Raw genomic sequence first — 21,083 nt, 5'->3', positions numbered from 1 at the left:
AATATGGGCTTCGTAGTCCTCCCCGCTCTGGTGCCAGACATTAGCGCGGTGTACGATGTGCACTTTGCGGCCTTCAAGGACAGCCCGATCACGCGCGCGCTGTTTCCTTCGGCTACCGAGAAAGATTTGACAGACTCAACTTCCGAGTTTCGGTAAGTGCCGGTCATTGAATCGCGTTGACTGTCGGACGTGTAGACTGACTAGGAGAAGACAGGCTCACACCGGCCATGTCTCGGAGTATTGGAAGACGAGTGCAACGCAATACACCCTGAAATGTGTCGACACCGACACTAACAAGATTGTTGGGATGGCGCTTTTCGATGTGTACATCACGCCTAGTGATTGGAAGAGAGGCGAGATAGGATGGCTGGAGGGCAAAGACCGCAAACGAGCCGAGGCACTTGTGAAGCCACTTTGGGACGCAAGAGAGAAACTGTGGCTCAATGAGAGATACGTCTACTGCCACGTCATGGCCGTGCACCCGGACTACCAACGGCGGGGCATTGGCGAGTTGCTGTTCAAGTATGAGATGGACATTTGCCGGCAGACTGGGTTGCCCATGTACATAGAGAGCTCCAAACAGGGCATCAAGCTGTACGAGAAGATGGGAAGCAGAAGATTGAAAGAGAAGCTGGTGCACAAGTCGGAAGACATTACTCCGGATAAAACCAACGGCGCAAGGGAGGACCAAGAGCTTCCATTGTTCGTCTGGCTGCCGGAAGGCGCAGAAAAGAGACTACCAAAGTCCGTGGAGCTGGCGTGAATCTGACATGGTGGAAGGCGATATAAAGATACATATTACGAACAAATCTATCCAAGCATCTGATGAAGAGCGTTAACTCGGTAGCTCTCACTGCGCTGTACCAATTCTTCGTGACGTCCTTGGTCCACTACTTTACCTGCCTCAACCAAGAAGATCACATCAGCCCTAGCAATCGTCCTCAGTCGATGCGCGATCGCGATGACGGTCACACCGTGGCCCTTGACGGCCCGTTCGAGGCCTTGCTCCAAGGCCTTCTCACTCTCCGCATCCAATGCGCTCGTACTCTCGTCCAGCAGCAGCAACTTGGGCTTACGCACAAGTGCTCGAGCAATGGACAAACGTTGACGCTGACCGCCAGATAACTGGTTGCCCTTGGAGCCACACTCCGTGTCATAGCCTTGGGGAAGATCGATGATGGTGTCGTGTATGTTCGCCAACTTGCAGGCTTCTTGAATCTCTTCGTCGGATGGTGTGTGCCCAGGTCTTGCTCCTAATCCGATGTTGAACTTGATGCTTCCTTGGAAGAGAATGTTCTCTTGTGGTACATATGCGATGTCATAGCGGAATGACGCGCCATGATGCCGAGAGATATCGAGACCGTTGATGGAGATGCTACCGGAGGAGGGAGAGTAAAATCGTTCAAGAAGGGCCAGAACAGTACTCTTACCTGCACCAGATGGTCCGACCAAAGCGCAGAATTGGCCGGGCTGGATGGTCAAGGAAAGAGATGTCAAAACCGGCACACCAGGACGTGCTGGATACGAAAAGCCCACGTCTCGGAACACAACCCTAGCACCACCTTGCGTGGTAGCTGGTATTGGCGATTCAGCCAGGGCCTCGACATCGTCCTGGTTCTTTTCCGAGAGACTAGAGTCATTGCGGCGATCCGTATCAGGTGTATCTTTGCCCAATTCGATTAGTCCGCAAATGCGCGACATGGCACTCTTGGCCTTGGAGATCTCAGGTGCAAGCGTGAACAGCTGGCCCCATAGCTGTGCGGAGACAAGCATGGCGATAAGGATGACGAAGAACTCAGTTTGGGTATACCTGCCTTCGATGATGTTCCTAGTGCCCCACCAGTAGGCGAAAGCGTAAATGAATGTACCACACGAGTTGGCGACGGCCAACCAGACGTTGGTCTTGAAGCTCTGCTTCACCATCTCCTTGCGTGGAGCCTTCAGCGATCGCCTGTAAGTTGAAATGATCTCCTCTTCGATAGAAAGTGCATGCACAGTCTTGATGTTAGAGACAGCTTCGATGGTAACACCGATAGAAGAGCTGAAAGCTCCAGCGTGCTTTGCGGCAAATTTACCAATAGCACGCAACTGCATAAAACCGGCGCCCAAGAGAAGTGGCACGACGACGAGACAGACGATTGCGATTCTCCATGCCAGAATGTGGGAGAGTATGATGGCGGCGATGAAGTTGACAACGACGGAGAAGAGTGTGCCAATGATGGAGCCGCTGAAGCCCGCTAACGATTGGCCATCCTTAGTGATGAATTCGAGGAGCACAGTCGGGCTTCTTGATTCAGACTCGTGCCATTGTAGTGGCTGTTGGAGTAGCGTGTGTAGAGACAGGTTGCGGACCTTGTAGATTAATCGTTCCGACAAGAGACCAAACGATGCCCAACTGGTAAAATTGGCCAGGAAGGCGACGCAGGCAAGCATGAACCACATTCCAGAGAGGAGTTCACCTCTAGATCGAACGTACTCGGGCGTGTTGCATGGAGACATGGTGCCCATGATGTTGCCGAACAGGAGACCCGATCCGCAGTACTGGCCACCTACTACCAGTGCTGCCAAGAAAGCCAGTATCACGAGGAGCAGGTACGGTCGCGTCAATGGAAGCATTGTCTTTCTGATAGAGCCCGCAATGACGACACCCTTAGTGTGCTCGATAGCTTCCGACGCCTGGGTGTCATTCGCCGGTACAGCGTCGGGCTCCTGCGCACTCAGAGCCAACTTCTCATTGGTGATAGAATCGGCATCGCGGGAGTCCAGACTGGTTCTTGAGCTGGTCGCACCGTCGTCAGATTTGACGCTTTGGAGGTGAACCATGTCTGCGTATGACCCTTCCAAGTCCATGAGTTGATCGTGGGTTCCTTGTTCGATGATGTCACCCTTCTTCATGACGATGATCTTCGCTGCAGCTCTGATAGTGGACAGTCGATGAGCAATCGAGATCACTGTCCGGCCGCGGGAAGCCCGTTCAATAGCAGCTTGGATGCGCTGCTCACTAGCTGAATCTAGAGCAGCGGTGGCTTCGTCGAGGATCAGTATACGAGGGTCGCGGACCAGAGCTCGGGCGAGAGCAATACGCTGCTTCTGTCCACCACTGACGAGACTGCCACTCGAGCCAACCGAGGTCGCGAACCCGAACTCCAGGCGATCGATGAAGATAGCAACATCGGCGAGGTCTGCAGCATCTTTCACAAGTTGAACGATCTCTACAACTTGAGGACCAGCCTTCTCGGCGACTGTAGCAAGATCCTGACCACCCCTGACGTCTTCCGCAACTTGAGCGAGGATTCCGCTCAGCAGCGTCCTCTCGAGATGGGCATGAGGCGGGCTGTTGACGAGACCAAGAGCAATGTTCTCCAAGATGGAGCGATCAAGAAGTGATGGTTCTTGCTGGACGAGACTGATGAAACCGCGGAGAGACTTGATGTTGATGTCTTTGACGTTGCGGCCGTCCAGAAGTACATCGCCAGATTCCGGATCGTAAAATCGGCTGATAAGACTAGCGACTGTAGACTTGCCGCTTCCGGAAAGACCCACGATAGCAGTCAGTTTACCTGAGTTAGATGGTCAGCATATGTACTTCCATTTCGTTCCATGCAGGTGACGTACCGGCTTCGCATGTCAAGGAAATACCGTTCAGCACGGGATGATCAGGCCTCGAACTATACGTGAACGCGACGTTGCGGAACTCAACCGTCCCATCAACATGAGTAGGCTTCTCTGCGGATGATGAGGTGTTGTCGATGGTGGGTTGAGTCTCGATGTCCTTGCGTAAGCGCTCGAAAGCTGATATCGCCCCGCCAAACAATGGCAACATCGGCGCGATCTGACTGAGAACGATGGCACCTAGTATTGGAGGTTAGCATCGGAAGACTCAAACGATCGGTAAGATACTGACCATCGAGCAGAATGAACGTGACGGTGTAGATCTCTCCGATAGTCGCACTGCCTTTGCCCTCGAGAGAGTCTGCGATTCTGCGACTACCCTGCCAGTAACCTAAGGCGCTGGCCGAGAAGGCGATGAAGTAGAGCAAACCAGCCTGAACCGCAGCGGTCGTGGCCTTCTTGACACCTGCCTCACGAGCATCGCTCAGATGGCCCTCAAACTTTGCCTCGAGCCTGGCATTTGCACCCAGCGCATGCACGAGGCCTACATGACTGAGAGCTTCAGACGCGATGGCGCTAGCGGACCCAAAGCAATCGCCGACCTTGGCAGCATACTTGCCAAAAAAGTGACCGCCAACCACAGCCATGAGCAAGAATGCAGGGATTAAAGAGACGAGCATGCCAGCGATCTCGGCATTCTTGATGAAGCCAACGATGTAGGCCGTGACACAAAAGGAGAGGCAAGTCAGTGCCACGCCAACCTTTTCGCCAGTACCACTCTCGATTGACTGGATGTCGCCGTTGAGTCGAGAAGACACTTCTCCGGCCTGTAGGTTGTCAAAGAAGGCCATGTCCTGTCGCAGCAGGTTTCGGAGGTAACGGTCTCGGATGCGCTGAGCTAGGCGCTGTGATGCCAAGTTCCAGCATACAAGGTGCGTGTAGATGCAAGTGAAAGTGCCACAAGCAATGTAGACGAGCAGCAGGATCTTGGGCGTGATGTTGGCTTCTTCAGATCCGTTAGAGCTACCTTCGCGGTTGTTGCATGTCGCAACATTGATCTCATCGACCAATTGACCGAAGACGATTCCGATGAGTGGGAATGGCACTCCTGCTGCAATGGCAGCTATTGCGCCCACGAAGACCAGTATCTTGTCGAGCCATGTCGGGTCTGCGTAGAAGAGGAGGTGTAGGAAACCAAAGAAACGCCTGATAGAGGCCCCAGAGGGCTTACTGAACGGCATTGAGCCTGCGAGACGTGGTTAGGAGCTCAAGAAGGAGTATCTCGCGCCGTATGCAGTGGTGAAGCTGCGCGAAGACGCCTGCATGAGGTTCACCCCCCGGGCGCTATGGCCGCGCCAGGAGGCGATGGCCAAGATCGACATGGTGCAGCAGCAGGGTCAACTGCTAGCACAGCGTGAAGAGGCATAGCGTCACGTGAAGAAGGATGCGTGGTGGAAAGTAGTGTGGGCCGGTGTGGTTCGTGTGTGGAGGCTTCAGGACGTGTCACCGAGTCACTTGCATTGGGTCTGTGCTCAAGTTGCATCAGATTAGATAAAATTCTGCACCATCTAGCGCCTAAACCTTGGAACCCAGAACCCACAGCTGCGCACCATCATCCCGCTCTATATCCTAGCCTGGACCTGTAGTCCGGCGCCATCCCGTACTTCAGATGACCCTGTCGCTGCCTTGCGCACGATCTCGCCAGCCATCAAGGCAATGTCCTTGGCCAATGCACGTCCGCCCTCTGACTTTGAGGACACCAGCCACAGCCGGCAGCCCTCCGCGACGGCGCCACGCTTGAACTGCACTTCCTCCAGGCTCTCTCCCTTTGGCCGGCAGCCTAGGATGAGCGAATCAATGCCCTGGAACAACGCTGTGTTCGAAAGCGGACTTGCTGCCGTATCCCTGATGATGAAGTCGGACTGTGAGCACGCGGCAGCAGCGTCCTTCCCAATGATGACGCGCAGTCTGAACTCGCCCTTGGACTGGACTAGCTTCTCGTACGCGCGCATGTAAATCGTCTGGATGAGCTCTGACGCTTCCGTGACGGAAGCTGGCTGCGCGCTAGTCGGGTTGGCCCAGATGGAGCAAAGTTGGGGTTGCGACGGCTTCGCGTCGTCGAGAACCGTCAAAGGGGCCAGCGATTCGTCCTCTGTCACGACGGTAATGTTTCCCAGACGCGAGCACGTCAGGAGATCGTCCAGCACCTCGGCAGTCTTCTCGCCTGAGCCAACAAGAGACACGTTGATCCGTGGCTCGTTGGCGCCTCGCAGTTCGTTACGCCTGCTGGGGTACTCGTCCATGGAGATAATCCGCTGCCCGGACAGGAAGTCAACAGTCGGTAATGGCTGCGCAGCCGGACTGCTCGCTCTTGATGGGGAGGGTGCGACAAGACTCCTCGCCCGCACCACGTATGTCTTGCCTGCGCTGTCCTTGACGGCCACCTTCCAGCTTTGCACAGCATCTGCCTCAACCTCGGGCGCTACACCAACGACTTCGCTGCTATAGCGAACTTCGTCTTTGAAGTGCTCGGCGGACCACCTCATGTAGTCCTCAAACTCTTCTCGTAGAGGGTTGAGACGATCCGAGTTTGAGAACTCGATGAGACGTTTACGAGCGAGCAGATAGTTGACATAGCTGAAAGCAGTCCTTGGGTTGCGCAGGGTCGCCAGGTCGTACATGAAGGGGCTCTCCATTCGCGTTCTCGAGATGTTGGATGTCGATCCCCAGGAGAAGGATTTCTTCTGCTCGACGAAAAGCATCTTGGACGGCGTCTTAGATTCGCGATTGGCGATGGCTGTGGCGAGTTGAGCTGCGCCAAAGCCGACACAGACAAGGTCGTAGTATGGCGATGAATCCGCCATGGGTGCGGCAGTCGCTGCGTCGCTTGCTCTCCTCTCAGTCGAAGTCATCTTGGAGGACTGTTTGGTCGATTTGAAGCAAGTATCGATTGTCGCTTTCTTGGTTTGTACAGCAAGAATGTGTTTCAGCGCTAAGAGATATAGTACTACACCGACATAACACGATTGCACAGCTCAGGCACAATTTGCAGGCCCTGCGCACTGGCCATCATCAGGTATATCGATGCCCACGCTCGAAACAACGATGTCACCAATGGTTAGCGTCGCCGGTACAGAATGCGCGATGCATTTTCGTCCACTGACGCCGACCTGCATGGGTTTGTGGAAGCTAGACTACGGCCCACATGGGGTGGATCAGCCACCAAATCGGAGCTTTCCTCACGCCACCTCTTGACCACAACCCTGTGACCTGTTTTCCTTGCCGGAGAATGGGTAACAAATCCACCTAAGCCTGCGTAATGCAGTGGCCTAAGCTATACCGGATATTGGGAACGACCTCGGTTAAACATTCACGCATCGTATTCCTGAGCATCTCGAGAGACTTCAAGCATCCGGGTTATAGCTTCTCGTCCATTGCTGTCGCATGCTCGACTGTATTTTCAGTTTCTTCTTCTTCATTCTCAGTCATTGTTCATCGCCATGGCGCAGCAAGCTAAGCCAGATACCGCGCAGGAACCGCTCGTTCTCAAGCTTCCTCACCCATACCTTACGGCATATACTGTCGCGAACGTGGCACCTAAAGGCCAGTCAGCTAGCTATCAAGTTCAGCTCTCGTCACAAGGCGATACCGGCAAAGGGATCGCTCCACCCACAACTCTCCATAACGAGACCGTTACGTTCAGCGACGTTGCGACTTTGAGCCAAGATGCTGTACCGCCGATGGGAGATAACAGTTCTTGGGCACGCACTCGAAGATCTCCATATGTGACAGTTACGTGGACCCAAGATCGTCCATCTGTCCCGCAGCTCTGGCTCATCGCCTACGCGTTGGTCTCGCTGCATCCCCTAGTTGAGAACTTCCGCGTGCTATTGTCAGGGAAGGACTCTCAGGCACTAGCTCAAGAGCTATACGCCACTGGTCTCTTCCATTCGCATCCCAAGGCTTCCAACACATCGGCGCCTCATGATGGCCATCTCCTCTTCCGAGGAACATTCTGGCAGGGCGCGGCATCTCCATTCGGTGCTCGTCCAGTCTGGGCACCACACCTCGACGCCGCAGGGAAGCCGATCGATAGGCGATATCCTCCTTTTCCGTTTCAAAATGCGCCATCAACACAGTTCCCCGCTCTCCCCCGACACACGCAGCATCCAGTTCGTGAGCCAAAACCCGAGCCGGGCTCGATCATCTATAGCCGATGGGTACCACATCTGAAGGAGCACTTCACGATGGTGGCTCTCGACTACACCAATGACGAGCATCTCCGCCTTTTCAACAAGTGGCAAAACGACCCACGTGTCGCTGCGGGATGGAACGAAACCGGTACCCTGGATCAGCACCGTGAATACCTCCGAAAGCTGCATGAGGACCCCCACGTCCTCACCATGTTCGCTGCCTTCGACGACATACTATTCGCGTACTTTGAGGTTTATTGGGCGATGGTAAGTCAAGATCTCGTTCGATCCATTGTAGCATTGAACTAATACATGTCACAGGAGGATCACATGGGCGCCCACTACCAATCCTCGCCCTATGACCGCGGAAGGCACTCACTCGTCGGAGACGTCCGGTTCAGAGGACCGTATCGTGTCTCAGCGTGGTGGTCCGGTCTAATGCACTACATGTTCCTCGATGAGCCGCGCACCTGGAACCTGGTCGGCGAACCAGCAGCAACGAGTAGCACGGTGCTAGCATATGACTTCGCCCACGGCTTCCACGTTGAGAAGCTCATGGACCTTCCTCACAAGCGCAGTGCGCTGATGATGGTCAACCGGGAGAAGTTCTTCACGCTGAGTCCATTCACATGGGACGGCGAGAAAAAGGTTCGCCCAAGCCTGGATGCAGGCGCGAAAGCGAAACTGTGATTTAGCATTATGCGCTCCTTTCTCGATACCATGTAGCTATACCGACTTTTCATTAATGTAAATACCACATGTCCATCTTCCAACTCAAATGCGTGAGCCATTTCCCTTTCCGATCACGTTCGGAACTAGCTTCCGTCCCCAAATACCGCAACCCGGGTTTCGCCTGGAGACGGCCGCAAACATTGTGATGTGCATTAGACAGCTTCCGCATCGCTTTTCACAAGCCAAACTTACACCCGTTGTACGACATTACATTCATCCGGCCGTTCGTATATCCCACGCTAACCGACGACACGCACGTCACATATGACATGACCTCACGTCCCCTCCAACCAATCACAGCGTTCACACCCCGGTCTTCCTCGCTGCAGCACGCGGATCTGATAATTAGCCGCAATGTTTTTATCTGATCCGTCGGTGCATAGCGCCCAAGCCAGTGCGCACCGCGAGTGGAACGGCGGCATGTCTTCGACCGCATTTTCACGCACGCCTCGGATGACGGTCACTTTGTGGAGATGGTGGTGTGGATGCAACACGTAATAACGGCACTGCAGCGACATGCACAGGCCCTGGTCGCATACGTTTCTCGAACTGGTAGATCGCTACGCACCGATGGTCGATGTGGATGTGGATGAAAAATTATCAGATGCACCGGCATGACACCTGGGCGCCTGATGGGGCAGGCCAGTAAATTATCTGATCGATCCGCTGGAGGTTATTGCCCAGCCGGATACAAGACGCTAGAGCATGCTTCCCACACTCTCTCCACATTGATGCAGCGTGGCAGCGCCCCATGCCGGACGGACGCCTTACTCGTACTTTCCATCTGATAAAAAATTCTTTTGATCTGATAAAAATTTGCTTGCATCAATGCGCCTTTACGAGGGCCCAAGGCCCACCGATGTCGCAGCCGCTGTACAGTAATCCTAGGTGGTCCGTTTAATCTTATCAGATCAAGATCGAGCGCCCGACCCCTGTCGGTCCACTACCCCGACAATGGTGGCTTCGCCGCTTGCTGTCATCGGTCCCAACATGCAATGGGAACGAACTACACCCACGGGGGCGATGCGACTTCGAGCGACGATCTTTGCCTGCTGTGAGGAAGGAAAATTCTGCCCATCACTTGATGGTGCACTGTTAGACTGGCCTGCGGCGTTGCGTCCGGAAGGAGCAGGGCTGAGCGAGAGGCCGGCGATGGCGTGGGTAGGCGATCGAAGACGTGAGGGATGGCCCACAGACGCGTCGTTTCGAGGGCTCCGGAGACGGACTGTTTGGAGGGCGAGATGGGGGTGCCTTGTTTGTGAGATTAGATCCGAGGCATCGGCGAAGTTCCGTCATTGAGCTGTTGTTATCGCTATGGTCGAAGTTGCTACCAACAAAGTGCATCGTCGAGTGATTGATTGCCTTTGGGTGGTGTTGTATACTATTGCTTCTTTATCGTTTTCATTCTACGCCTTCCATCAGCTTAGGCGCCAACTTATACCCTCCGTTGCGAACTCGTAGTTTGGAGGTAGCATTCGGATCGCTTTCCGCATTCGACCACAGTACTTCGAGACGCTTCCTGTGAGGGAGCGACATACACACATCGAAATGGGGGAAATATACGACCAATCGCGGAATGACGCTTTACAGCGTCTGAACCAAACACTACTTCAAATCGACCCTTACATCCTGCCTCCATATCCCAACCTCTCAATCGTCGCAGGACCATTGGATCCACCACTACTCCAACTAACACTTTCGCAACTACTCCAGCGGCAGGTCGAGTGCTATCCAGACAATGAAGCCGTCGTCATACCGTGGACAGGTGCGCGATGGACGTACAAGAAGCTATGGGAGGAGTCAAGTTTACTCGCCAGAGCTCTGTTGAAGGAGGGAGTGCGACCGAGAGATAGAATAGGAATCATGAGCGGGAATTGCGAGAAGTACATTGCGCTCTTCTTCGCGTGCGCGAGAGTGGGGGGTATCTGCGTTACGCTCAACAATACGTATACGGCGACGGAGATGGAGTATGCGCTGAAGCATACCAGTAAGTTGACCTGACGTATGTCATGGAAGAAAGACTGACCATGGTAGAATGTAGAATACTGTTTACAACACCCACGATCGCACGCTTCGACAACGGGCCATTGCTTGAGAAGCTCAGCCAAAGCGATATCAGCTCCACACTACCAGACCTCAAGACCGTGTGCCTGATACGCGGCCAACACGACAGCTTCATTTCCTACTCTTCTCTCATCGAAGAAGCCCAATACATTCCCGAGCATATCTTAGATATCTTCGACGGCATAATAAGTCCCTACGATGTCGCAAACCTGCAGTTCACGAGCGGGAGTACCGGTAACCCGAAGGCTGCCATGTTGACGCACCAGTAAGTTGAGTCCCTGCATCACCTAGTGCTGTACTGACTTGACCAGCAACCTCATCAACAACTCCCGCTTCATCGGCGACCGCATGGACCTCACACCAAGCGACACCCTCTGCTGCCCACCACCTCTCTTCCACTGCTTCGGTCTTACCCTCGGTCTCCTCGCTTGCCTCACACACGGTGCGAAGATTGTCTTCCCAGCCGAACAATTCGATCCAGTCGCTTGCATGCGCGCTATCGATGCGGAGCGATGCACAGCCCTACACGGTGTACCAGCTATGATGGAATCAATAATGGACGTACCACGGCCGGAAGGCTGGACGAGCGATCTGAGGACAGGCATCGTCGCAGGAAGTCCAGTCCCGAAGTGGCTGATGGAGCGCATGGTCAACGAGCTCAACATGTCGGACTTCACGTCCTCGTATGGATTGACGGAGGCCAGTCCTACGGTGTTCAACGCACACACGACTGACTCGCTGCATGCGCGGTTGACTACTGTCGGAACGGTGTTACCACATGCGCGCGTCAAGATCGTGGACCATCAGGATCGCGTCGTACCCATCGGCGTCAGAGGCGAACTCTGCGTCGCTGGATATCAGGTCTGCCGCGGATACTGGGAGAATGCTGAGAAGACGGCGGAGCTCATCGTTCGCGACGAGTATGGCGAGCCTTGGCTACATACTGGTGATGAGGCGGTTCTAGATGTGGATGGTTACTGTACCATCACCGGACGGTTTAAGGATATCATCATCCGAGGTACGTGTCTCCTTCCGTCGCACAACCCTTGAAGCCTGCGTACTAATGAGATGCTAGGAGGCGAAAACATCTACCCTCTCGAGATCGAAGAACGTGTCGTCGCACACCCATCCATCGCCCGCGCCATCGTTGTCGGCGTCTCACACCCTCGCTATGTTGAAGTGCCCGCTGCCTTCCTCCTACACGAGCCCAACACGGATAAACCAGATTTGGCTGAGGTGCAGGGCTGGGTACGGAAGGTGCTGGGCAGGCATAAGGCGCCTGTGCATATCTTCTGGCTGGGGGAGGACTGCGATGCCGAAGTACCGTTGACGGGTAGCGGTAAGATCAAGAAGTTCGTGTTGAAGGATGTTGCGGAGGGTTTGTTGAAGCCCGCGGAGGGGAGGTAAGCACTATGTCACGTGCTGACGTGCCGCGGATGAAATTTAGCGTGTCATGGTTTCGCGCAAACATCACTGCTCTTATCGCGACTTCATCATCGTCTTTGCGCAATTGCTTCTCTTCAGCTGTATACACATTACCAACTTCCTGAATCATTTTATAGTTCTTCTTCAGACTCTTTCCCCTGCTGGGTCTCGTGTCTGTCGTCCACAGCTTGACGCTCCTCGGAGTCGCACAATAGACGTCATGGCACCGTCAATGCTACACCATTGCCAATGCTTTGTTTTGGCTCACGCGACGCACCTGGCCAATGATGCGCAAGCTATTACATGAACCCGTCATGATAATTGACTGTTTAGGCATATACAACACCTTGTACCTCCACGTGTTCAGCACACGCGCTCCTTGCACCTGCCGTTAAGACATGTCGCTGTCTGCCCCTCGTCTCCTCCGTACCTCTCTCCTACGAAACGTCACACGAATCTCCTCCATACGTCTAGCTTCATATAGCAGACCTGCGCCCCGCCTACAGCAGACACCGAAATACGCTTTCGCAGGACAACGAGCGAACATGGCGACCATAAGCGGCGACGCGGCAGTAGCTACGGCCAAAACCTCAAGCCCAGAGCACTTCATGTACACGAGCGGAGAGACGGATCCCGTCTGGATCCACCACCTGCCGTACAAGAGCATCCCCAAGTTCCCCAAGCTTGACAAGGACCTCGAGACGGACGTCTGCATTGTCGGTGCTGGTATCTCTGGTGTCTCAGTTGCCTACGAGCTCGTCACCCGTGGCCTGAACGTCGTCTTGATCGAAGGCCGAGAGGTACTTTCAGGTGAAACTGGACGTACCAGCGGCCATCTCGCCAACGACCTAGACGACGGCTATACTGCGATTGCGAAGAAGCACGGGGACAAGGGCGCGAAGGCGGCCGCCGAATCACACACCTGGGCGCTCAACCGCGTCGGCGAGATCTCCAAGCAGCTGGGCATCGAGTGCGAGTACCGCCATCTTCCCGGCTACGACTTCTCGCAATACCCCAAAGACTCAAAAGACCACGCGAGCGACATCAAGACTCTCATCGAAGACGGCGACAAGGCGAAGGCACTTGGTATTCCCACAGAATACAAGGAGGGTTTCAAGCTCAAGGGATGGGAAGGCAGCATTGATCAAAGCGATGCCGTCATATACCCACAGCAGGCGACGTTCCATCCCACCAAGTACGTTGTCGGTGTGCTCGACTTCCTCAAGCAGCAGTCCAACTTCTCGTGCTACACCAACACCCGATGCATCGACGTGCAGGAGAAGGGCGTAGAGATCATGGGCATGGGCCACAAGGATGTCTACGTCAAGACAGCTGACGGAAACACCATCAAGTGTGCTGATGCCGTCGAAGCCACTTGCGTCCCGCTTCAGAAGCTGTCAGTCATCGCCGAGGAGGAATACTTCCGCACATATTGTATCGCTATCCGCGTACCCAAAGGTTCAGTCGAAGACGCCCTGATCTACGATTCGGCCGAAATCTACAAGTACATACGTCTCACCGAGTGCGACGAGAAGGACGACTACATGGTCGTGGGTGGAGGTGACCACAAAGTTGGCCAAGCCGACACCGTCGCACCCTTCAAAGAGCTTGAGGAATGGACCCGCGCCCGCTTCCCGCAAGCAACCACAATCGATTACAAGTGGAGTGGTCAGGTCTTCGAGCCGGTCGACCACATGGCGTTCATCGGCAAGAACCAAGGAAACAAGCACATCTACATCATCACCGGTGACTCTGGCAACGGACTGACCCACGGCGTCCTCGCCGGAAAGCTCATCGCAGACTCCATCACCGAACAACCCAACTCCTGGATCTCCGCCTACGATCCCAAGCGTCTAGCTTCCATCGCAAAGTCCGCAACCAGCATGATCAGCCACGACCTCCAGATCAACGCCCAGTACAAGCGCTTCGCTCAGTCGGATATCAAAGACATTGAAGACCTCGTACCCGGTGAGGGCGGTGTTCTCAATACCAACCCCACCAACCCGCTCGCTGTGTACAAGGATGAAGGTGGTCAGGTCCACAAGTTCTCCGCCCTATGCCCGCATCTGAAGGGCGTGGTTTGCTGGAATTCGACTGAGAAGAGTTGGGATTGCCCGGTTCATGGGAGCAGGTTTAGTAAGGATGGTGTGCAGCTTTGTGGGCCTGCGAAGATGGGTCTCGGGCCTGCGAATGAGAGTGGTGAGAAGATGCAACAGCAGGCGATTAAGGGTTGAGTGGTTGATGCGAGTAGTCTCAGGTGGCGAGTACGGTAAAGTTACTCTTTGCATCGAAGAACCTATTTCAAGGTATCACCATGTTGTTGCGTCATGGTGTCTGCTATGTAGACTGGCACAAACCTAAGCATGAGTGCAGGTAACGCTTTTTGTGTCAAACTTCTGCAGAGGATCCAATGGCTTAGGAGAGGGTAGCAAGCCACTCCAATCACCTCGCAAACATGCACTTGCCTCTTACCACCATGACAGAAAGTATCGTATCCTCTTTCACTGCCCTTCCAAGCTCACCTCCACCCGATCCACCACAATCACACACGTCATACCAATAACAACGCGCACTCTCACTTACACACAACATTTCATATACTTAAAATCTCTACACGAATCTTACCCTACCGTCCCCGACCACCACCTCCACACTCCCTCGCTCTTGCCGTCCAGTCCAGTCCAGTCCAGTCCACTCCTTCCGCGCACCCAAAATGGCAACACCAAACCGCGCCCGCGGCCGCAGCTTCCAACGCGTCGACCGCGCACAAAGCATCCTCTCCGACTCCCAAGCCTCCTTCCACACACCGCGTCCCACGCCCCCACCGCCACCCACTCGAAGCGGGCGCGGCGTCCGCGCCAACAGCACCGTCAGCGACGCACCCTCCTCGCTACTCGAACAAGACACACCAGGAAAATCCGCGCGGAAAGAAGCAGCAGCCGCGAAATTATCCGCACACTACCACTTCGCGCCCACAATCCCGAGTCCGTTTGCAGGCACGCTGGAGGCGGGGTTGGATGCGATACAAGTCTGGGGGCGAGTTCACAGTAATCTTGGAACGAAAGGATTACATCCGCTCATCGACACTTTACTCCGGCCCGTGGATAACAAGACGGATTGGCCTGCTCTGTTCAGCTTGCTTGAAGACCGCCCCCAAGGTCGTTTCCGGTATCTATGTGAGGAGCTACTTTTCCTGGTCACGCGGACGTTGTTGCCGGAGGGAATTGTGCAGAATAGGGCGCTTATGGCTAGGCTTTATGATAGGAAGAAACAGCTTGCTATGCGGTTGGTGCTGCGGTATGATATGTTGCGCGAGTGGAAGATGGAGCATGGGGCGACGGGTCGCGAGATGCCTGTTGCGGTTGCTTCGGTGCCGCCGCCAACGGGGGTGCCAGCGCCTGATCCAGTCCCAGTGTCTTTCCCTGCGAGGTTTCCGCATAGAAGGGCGCGGCTGCCTAATATCATTGCGACGGTGATTGCGGCGCCAGCGGGAGGGTATGGGACGCATGGTGTGATAGCGAGGATGAAGCATCATGTTACGGCTTTGGACGATTATCTGCTGTTGAGCGATGAAGAGGTGGCGGGGTTGAGTGGTATCGCGCTGCTGGAGAGGGTGTGGCAGGTTCTACTGCATTGGCAGTGGTTGAGGCAAAATAACGAGATGCTGGAGGAGATGGAGGTGCATGGGTGGGAGGAGTTGGAGGGCAAGGCGGATGAGTCGGAGTGGATTGCTGATGATGTGAAGAAGAGTGCGCAACCTGGGAGTAAGAGAGCGAGGGAGAAGGAAGATGAGTAAGGGTCGAGGATCGCAGGTGATTTCAGGCTGAGAGCTATGAGTAGAGCAGGTGCTGCCAGGAAGACTTGCAGGTAAAAAGGTGCGCTGCGCGCTACAAAGCGCCTAGTCGGTGAACGCTGCTGTTCTTGCTCCAGCGACGGAACGTCTTGCCCTTCCACCAAAAGAGAATACCGAACGAGCACCAGAGCGTAACAAGAGCCGCGTTTGTCATAATGGGCGAGATAAATCTACTACAGTTAGCCAATGCTTCTTCATGGTCAGATTTACGCGTCTTACCCAACCTCTTCACTCCACGGCGTGATGAACTTGCCAAACCCGTAGCCCCAAAGATTCTTGTTGACGGTGATGGCGACGAATAACGAGCCTGCAACGGGCTTGTACGAGTCAACAGCATATGTACTGACGATGCCTGGGAGCGCTGCAACTTGTATACCAGCGCATGTGTAGCCAATGACGATGATGGCTTCCCAGGGCCACTTGCGCTCATAGCCTATCGCGACGACGATGTTACCGATAAACATGATGACGACATAGGGTATCATAGCTGGTAACCGCATCTCTGGCTCACGAATACCGTTATTCTTCCTGGTGCTCCTTGCAGAAACCCAATCGCTGAGCGGACCAGCAGTGAAGAGTCCAATGAATGCCCCAATCATGATAGCAAAGTTGGTAAATCCGACCGTCATTGGCTTCATGTTGTAGGGAGGTAGGGCGAGGACTTGGCTTTGTGTGAGGTTGATGGTGAGGAAGCTGGAGCATGACCAACTGACGACGAAAGCGGCGAATTCGACGATGGGGAAAGCGAACAGTTTCCAGGGAATCCAAAGGTCGAGAAAGATGGAACGGAACGGATGGGCGTTTGGTTGGAAGATCTTCCACTGCCATTTGCCAGGTTTGCCGCGGCCAAGAAAGGGGTCTCGCTGAGCTGTCTCGGACATCTCTAGGCCCGCCGTGTTTGGCAGGACGGAGTTAGCTGTATTGATGTGCTGGATTGGATTTGTCTCTTTCTCGCTGTCGGAGTGGTTGATATCTTCCTGGGTAGTCGCTCGTGTCTTCTCTTCTAGTGAACTGGGTTTCTTCTGTCCCAAGTGCTCGGGCAACGCGCGCTTGAACCTTGTTTCTGGGAACATAAAGACCACCATCAAGAACGAGAGGCCGAGGATGCCGGTATTGAGCCACCAGAAGCTGCGCCAGCCGACCGTCTCAGTCATTGATCCAGACACGATGGGACCGACCATCAGCGAGCCCATGTAGACTACCCAGTAAAGAGTGTTCCACTTCCCACGGTCGTGCAAGAAGAAGATGTCGGCGATGATCTCGGGCATGATGGTCTCGGCCGGTCCAGCGCCGATGCCATTGAGGATGCATGCGCCCATGAAGGAGTTGTAGGAGTTGGCCTTGGCGCGCCATATCGAGGTACCGAAGTTGATGAGTTGGGATGCGAGATAAACCGGGCGACGTCCGAAAGATGTACTGATTGGAACCCTATCATTACCCATTAGTCTTTGGCTTCTGTATCATGATCTGATGGTACTCACCAGATGAAGTTGCTAAATCCCAGTACCAAGATGCAAACACCGGTGAATTGAACTGCTCCGGCCAAATCGGTGTTGAAAGCTTCTATCAGTGCTGGAAACATCGGTGCTAGAGCCAATGGACCAAATCCTTGCGTGAACGTGGCCATTGATGCCGCGATGATGCATGCCATCTTCCAACCGGTACTCCAATTGAGAGGATCGTTGGGATCATCGCTGGGTTGTGGAACGAGAACTTGGCGGTGCGCTCCTTTGACGAAGTGGTGGGAGCCTACATCTGCCATGACCTCCGTGCCGGGAAGGATCTCTGTGTGGAGCTCGGCTTCGAGCTGCCGGCGTTCCTGCATCTTTTAGCACTGGGCGGTATCAATCGTCTTGGAAACTTACATCTTCGTTATAGTCGTGTGCCTCCATCGTGATCAAAGCAACTGATGTGTGAGAGGCAATGGTTGTGCTCAGACCAAGGATGCAGCGAGGTACTTGTATCGCGTGTTGTACGAAAAGGCGCACTTCGCGGGCCTATTCTGACTCAATCTGGAATGTCGGTGCTATTGCGATTCGACTTCGAAAACCAGCCGGAGTGCAAGTCAGACGTGGCTTGCCATGGAGCGCGTGAAGATGTCGGCAGGATAGCACCGTGAGCACCTCTCGTGATCCGGCAATTGTAGTCGGAGCAGAATCCAAGACAAAAGGTTACTAAAATGTGTAGACAACGGCCGGCCGATCCTCCGCTGAGCGTCTGGCTACTTATCGCCCAGCCTGATTTCCAACAGCCAGGTTCTCCGCATCTTCCACACGTGAAGGACCTGCGTGCCGTCTCATCGTTCGTAACACATCATCTACGGCATATATCAGCGCGCGCTGTCCAGTCATGAGCCTTGATCGCGTATTAGCCTCTGTTTAGCCCCGGTACGCCGATACATACCCATGTTCGCAGCGCTGTGATCTCGACCCAGGTTCCGGGATCGAGCGGCAGCGGATGAAGTGGGCGGCAAATGTCTTTCGAGCACGCTCAGCCACGCTGCGCAAGTTCAAGCGAGGGTTAAGCTGACCGCACGGGAATTTGATCGAAAGAGTGATGGTTTGGTGATCGTGAGTGAGGTTTGACGACTTGTGTAACTGCCGAGCCACGCTATTTCGCGCTACGTCACTAGTGCGATGCGGGGAAAATAAGGGGAAGCCGCCACGAGAAGACTAGAACGCCGAGCTTACGACACCAAGTCTGACAGCCCAGCATCACGATATCCAGCCTGTCGATACGCCTTTCGACGGTGTTCTGCTGCTGGTCTCTTCAGACTATCTAGCCTACAGCACAACCAGGTTGCTGCGTCTTTGTACCGTGCGCGTCATAGCCTTATTTCCCATCGTCCTTCAACGTCTCTCATCCCAAAGCTCCCACGAGTCTCAATCTTCGCATACGAACCGATCGTGTACTTTGGGATCGTAATCCAAATAGCCTGCATTTTGTTGCCATGAGAACTCGAAATTGGCTTTCCTGCCGAGGGGAGGTGGACCGAATTCCTTCCACCAGTGGCATGGCCGCTTGCAGAAGCATACAGGAGGGCTGGTAAGGGATAGTCAGAACTCGTGCTACCAGCAGCAGCACAACGACAGAGTAATGAAGGTGACTTACAAAGGTCGCTGTAAGTAATCTGATATGATGACTTGTCTCTCGACAGAAAGATCATGGAGCGTACCATTGCGCTCATCGTACAGAATTGCCTCCCACTTGTTACGCGTGCTATGCTTCACATGCCCAGACATAGACACAGATGGAATACCTCGAAGAGCTTCCAGCGCGAGAGTGAAGAACCAATCCAAGAGAGTCTTTTGACAGGAGATCAGGTTGGCGCGATAGTCCCGTAGCGAGGGAGTCCAAGGGTCTTGAGAGATGACGCGACGTCGATTAGCCACCGTATGTATCCGCGAGGGTGTAGGTACTTGAAAATGGAGATGAAGATGGGCTAGCGTCGGGATGTTTTTAAGCACGTGGATCGGAGGCTCGTCGGGTGACACCATGAGGCGCTGGTCGCTGAACCCTAGGAACATGAAGTAAATAGAATTGGGAAAACCAAGGGAGATGCGACGGAGCCATTTGCCTTGGAAAGGATCAATAGCATTCGTAAGCGTCCAGAGATCACCAAAATGTGGAACCGTCGACGTTGTGACAGAGTTACGGATCTCCGCTCTCACCTGCTTACACACAAATTGTATGGGCATATTTCCAGGAGTTGTGTTTCCTGCCGGGTCGAAGGTGTACTGAGTGGTACGAGCGAAGGTCCGCCAACGCTCACTATACATTTTGTAGTGTGGATAGCCGAAGACTCTCAAGGTAGCCTTTCGCGGGTTTTGGCTAGAGTCCAACTCCTCACGTGGCCATAGGTAGTACCCGATGACATGTCCGTATATCATCGAGCGAAGTTCGAAAGGCAAGTTCAATATCCTAAAGGCTCGCCCATTCGCCTGCCACCAGCATTGCTGGTTGTTGTCGAAGGCACGTGGGGGTAGTGTCGCGAGCTTTCCCTTGAGCCAGTGCTCGAAAGAATTCCATTGATCTGAGAGCCCAATCTCGAGGTCGCTCAATAGGTTTGCTACTGGACCGCATGCAAGAACCAAAGAAGGTCTTCGGCGTATCTGTAGCTTGTTTGTCATGCCAGCTTCTTCAGAACTATGGAGCGCGAAGAAGGATCCGTCTTGAAGTGACTCCAAGGACATGTCGGCAATCGAGGTCTTCCTCCATATATCGAAGTCGATCTTGCGCAACTCGAGGAGACGGTCCTGTAACATACGGTAGTCAACGAGCTGAGAGTCGTGTCAGCCTGGTATTCGAGTAACGTTCACGTCGCACGTACAAGCCCGGTCTCGTTGCTAAAGCCCTTACATTTGCACCGAACCTCAACCCAATCATGTAGAGGACGCCAGCTACGGCGCCCGCGGACCTGGACACATGCTAGAGGAGATATGTCTGCTATGTCTGACTTGTTCGACAACGATAGATCATAGCGTATCTTGACGCGAGGGGTTCCTGGGCTTGTACCAACGAAGCTATAGTAGCCGGAAGAAACTTGTTGGATCTTTCGCGGAGACACCTTGAACCCGACCGTCTTCGCGTGGAATGTGGCGCATGCGCGGCGCTTCTCGGCGATATACTCGTTGATCGTGGCCGAGATCAAGTCCTTACATTGTCAGTATTTCCATACATTAACCTTGTATGAGACGAACTTACTGCTTCTTCGACCGCATTTGAAGCTTCCTGGCGACTTGAGTGCTGTGACATTTTGCCGCTGGGTCTAGGGGTTGAGTACAAAGCGACTGATCATAGTTTGAGAAGCAGTGTTACAGACAGGGGTTTTATACGCAGGTGCAACGAAAGGAGGAGTGTGTGGCCCTTAGGCAGCAATCTGTGTGAAGGATTATGCTCTACCTCTAAGTCAGTGTGTCAAAGCTTACTCGGGACCCAACAAAGGGAAATTGGAGATAGAAGCCTGGAACTTGTGATTGCTTGTCGGCGAGATGATTGTATGTTTCACAAAGCGCGTTGCGAGATTACGATTTGTCGGCTGCGAGTAGGACATATAGGCAGGATATCTACATCGCATTCGTATTGTCTGAACGTGTTCATTCAAAGACATTGTAGGCTACATAGTAGACGATGGTCTACTTCCGCCAGGGCAGACTGGGTCCAAAGCTCCGTACCTATGCTATCATAGGTATCATGACTTCTCA

At 54.0% G+C, this 21,083-nt stretch overlaps 8 protein-coding genes across 8 annotated transcripts; 4 read left to right on the top strand and 4 right to left on the bottom strand.

Annotated features, from left to right (window-relative positions):
- Positions 1-3: 3 nt before the first annotated feature.
- On the top strand, positions 4-763 carry J4E92_008796 (uncharacterized protein; the record flags this gene model as incomplete). The annotated part of the gene is made up of 2 exons (XM_051500147.1): positions 4-152; positions 211-763. 2 exons carry the CDS (start codon positions 4-6, stop codon positions 761-763), a joined length of 702 nt encoding a protein of 233 aa, XP_051349535.1.
- Positions 764-810: 47 nt separating this feature from the next.
- On the bottom strand, positions 811-4,853 carry J4E92_008795 (uncharacterized protein; the record flags this gene model as incomplete). Its single annotated transcript, XM_051500146.1, has 3 exons — positions 811-3,560; positions 3,616-3,852; positions 3,905-4,853. The coding sequence occupies 3 exons, from the start codon at positions 4,851-4,853 to the stop codon at positions 811-813; spliced, it is 3,936 nt and encodes a 1,311-aa protein (XP_051349534.1).
- A 381-nt stretch (positions 4,854-5,234) lies between these two features.
- Positions 5,235-6,476, bottom strand: J4E92_008794 (uncharacterized protein; the record flags this gene model as incomplete). Its single annotated transcript, XM_051500145.1, has 1 exon — positions 5,235-6,476. One exon carries the CDS (start codon positions 6,474-6,476, stop codon positions 5,235-5,237), a length of 1,242 nt encoding a protein of 413 aa, XP_051349533.1.
- A 636-nt stretch (positions 6,477-7,112) lies between these two features.
- On the top strand, positions 7,113-8,495 carry J4E92_008793 (uncharacterized protein; the record flags this gene model as incomplete). Its single annotated transcript, XM_051500144.1, has 2 exons — positions 7,113-8,072; positions 8,127-8,495. The coding sequence occupies 2 exons, from the start codon at positions 7,113-7,115 to the stop codon at positions 8,493-8,495; spliced, it is 1,329 nt and encodes a 442-aa protein (XP_051349532.1).
- A 1,590-nt stretch (positions 8,496-10,085) lies between these two features.
- On the top strand, positions 10,086-12,008 carry J4E92_008792 (putative NRPS-like protein biosynthetic cluster; the record flags this gene model as incomplete). The annotated part of the gene is made up of 4 exons (XM_051500143.1): positions 10,086-10,524; positions 10,572-10,866; positions 10,913-11,619; positions 11,677-12,008. 4 exons carry the CDS (start codon positions 10,086-10,088, stop codon positions 12,006-12,008), a joined length of 1,773 nt encoding a protein of 590 aa, XP_051349531.1.
- Positions 12,009-12,246: 238 nt separating this feature from the next.
- J4E92_008791 (uncharacterized protein) lies at positions 12,247-14,260 on the top strand (the record flags this gene model as incomplete). The annotated part of the gene is made up of 2 exons (XM_051500142.1): positions 12,247-12,254; positions 12,514-14,260. The coding sequence occupies 2 exons, from the start codon at positions 12,247-12,249 to the stop codon at positions 14,258-14,260; spliced, it is 1,755 nt and encodes a 584-aa protein (XP_051349530.1).
- Positions 14,261-15,913: 1,653 nt separating this feature from the next.
- Positions 15,914-17,506, bottom strand: J4E92_008790 (uncharacterized protein; the record flags this gene model as incomplete). Its single annotated transcript, XM_051500141.1, has 3 exons — positions 15,914-16,049; positions 16,099-17,307; positions 17,499-17,506. 3 exons carry the CDS (start codon positions 17,504-17,506, stop codon positions 15,914-15,916), a joined length of 1,353 nt encoding a protein of 450 aa, XP_051349529.1.
- Positions 17,507-18,986: 1,480 nt separating this feature from the next.
- On the bottom strand, positions 18,987-20,072 carry J4E92_008789 (uncharacterized protein; the record flags this gene model as incomplete). Its single annotated transcript, XM_051500140.1, has 1 exon — positions 18,987-20,072. The coding sequence occupies one exon, from the start codon at positions 20,070-20,072 to the stop codon at positions 18,987-18,989; it is 1,086 nt and encodes a 361-aa protein (XP_051349528.1).
- Between the last annotated feature and the right edge of the window lie 1,011 nt (positions 20,073-21,083).

The sequence above is a fragment of the Alternaria infectoria genome, assembly GCF_024043175.1.
Source record: "Alternaria infectoria strain BMP 0036 chromosome Unknown scaffold_19, whole genome shotgun sequence".
Classification (NCBI taxonomy): domain Eukaryota; kingdom Fungi; phylum Ascomycota; class Dothideomycetes; order Pleosporales; family Pleosporaceae; genus Alternaria; species Alternaria infectoria.
This window is presented reverse-complemented; position numbering and strand designations above follow the sequence as displayed.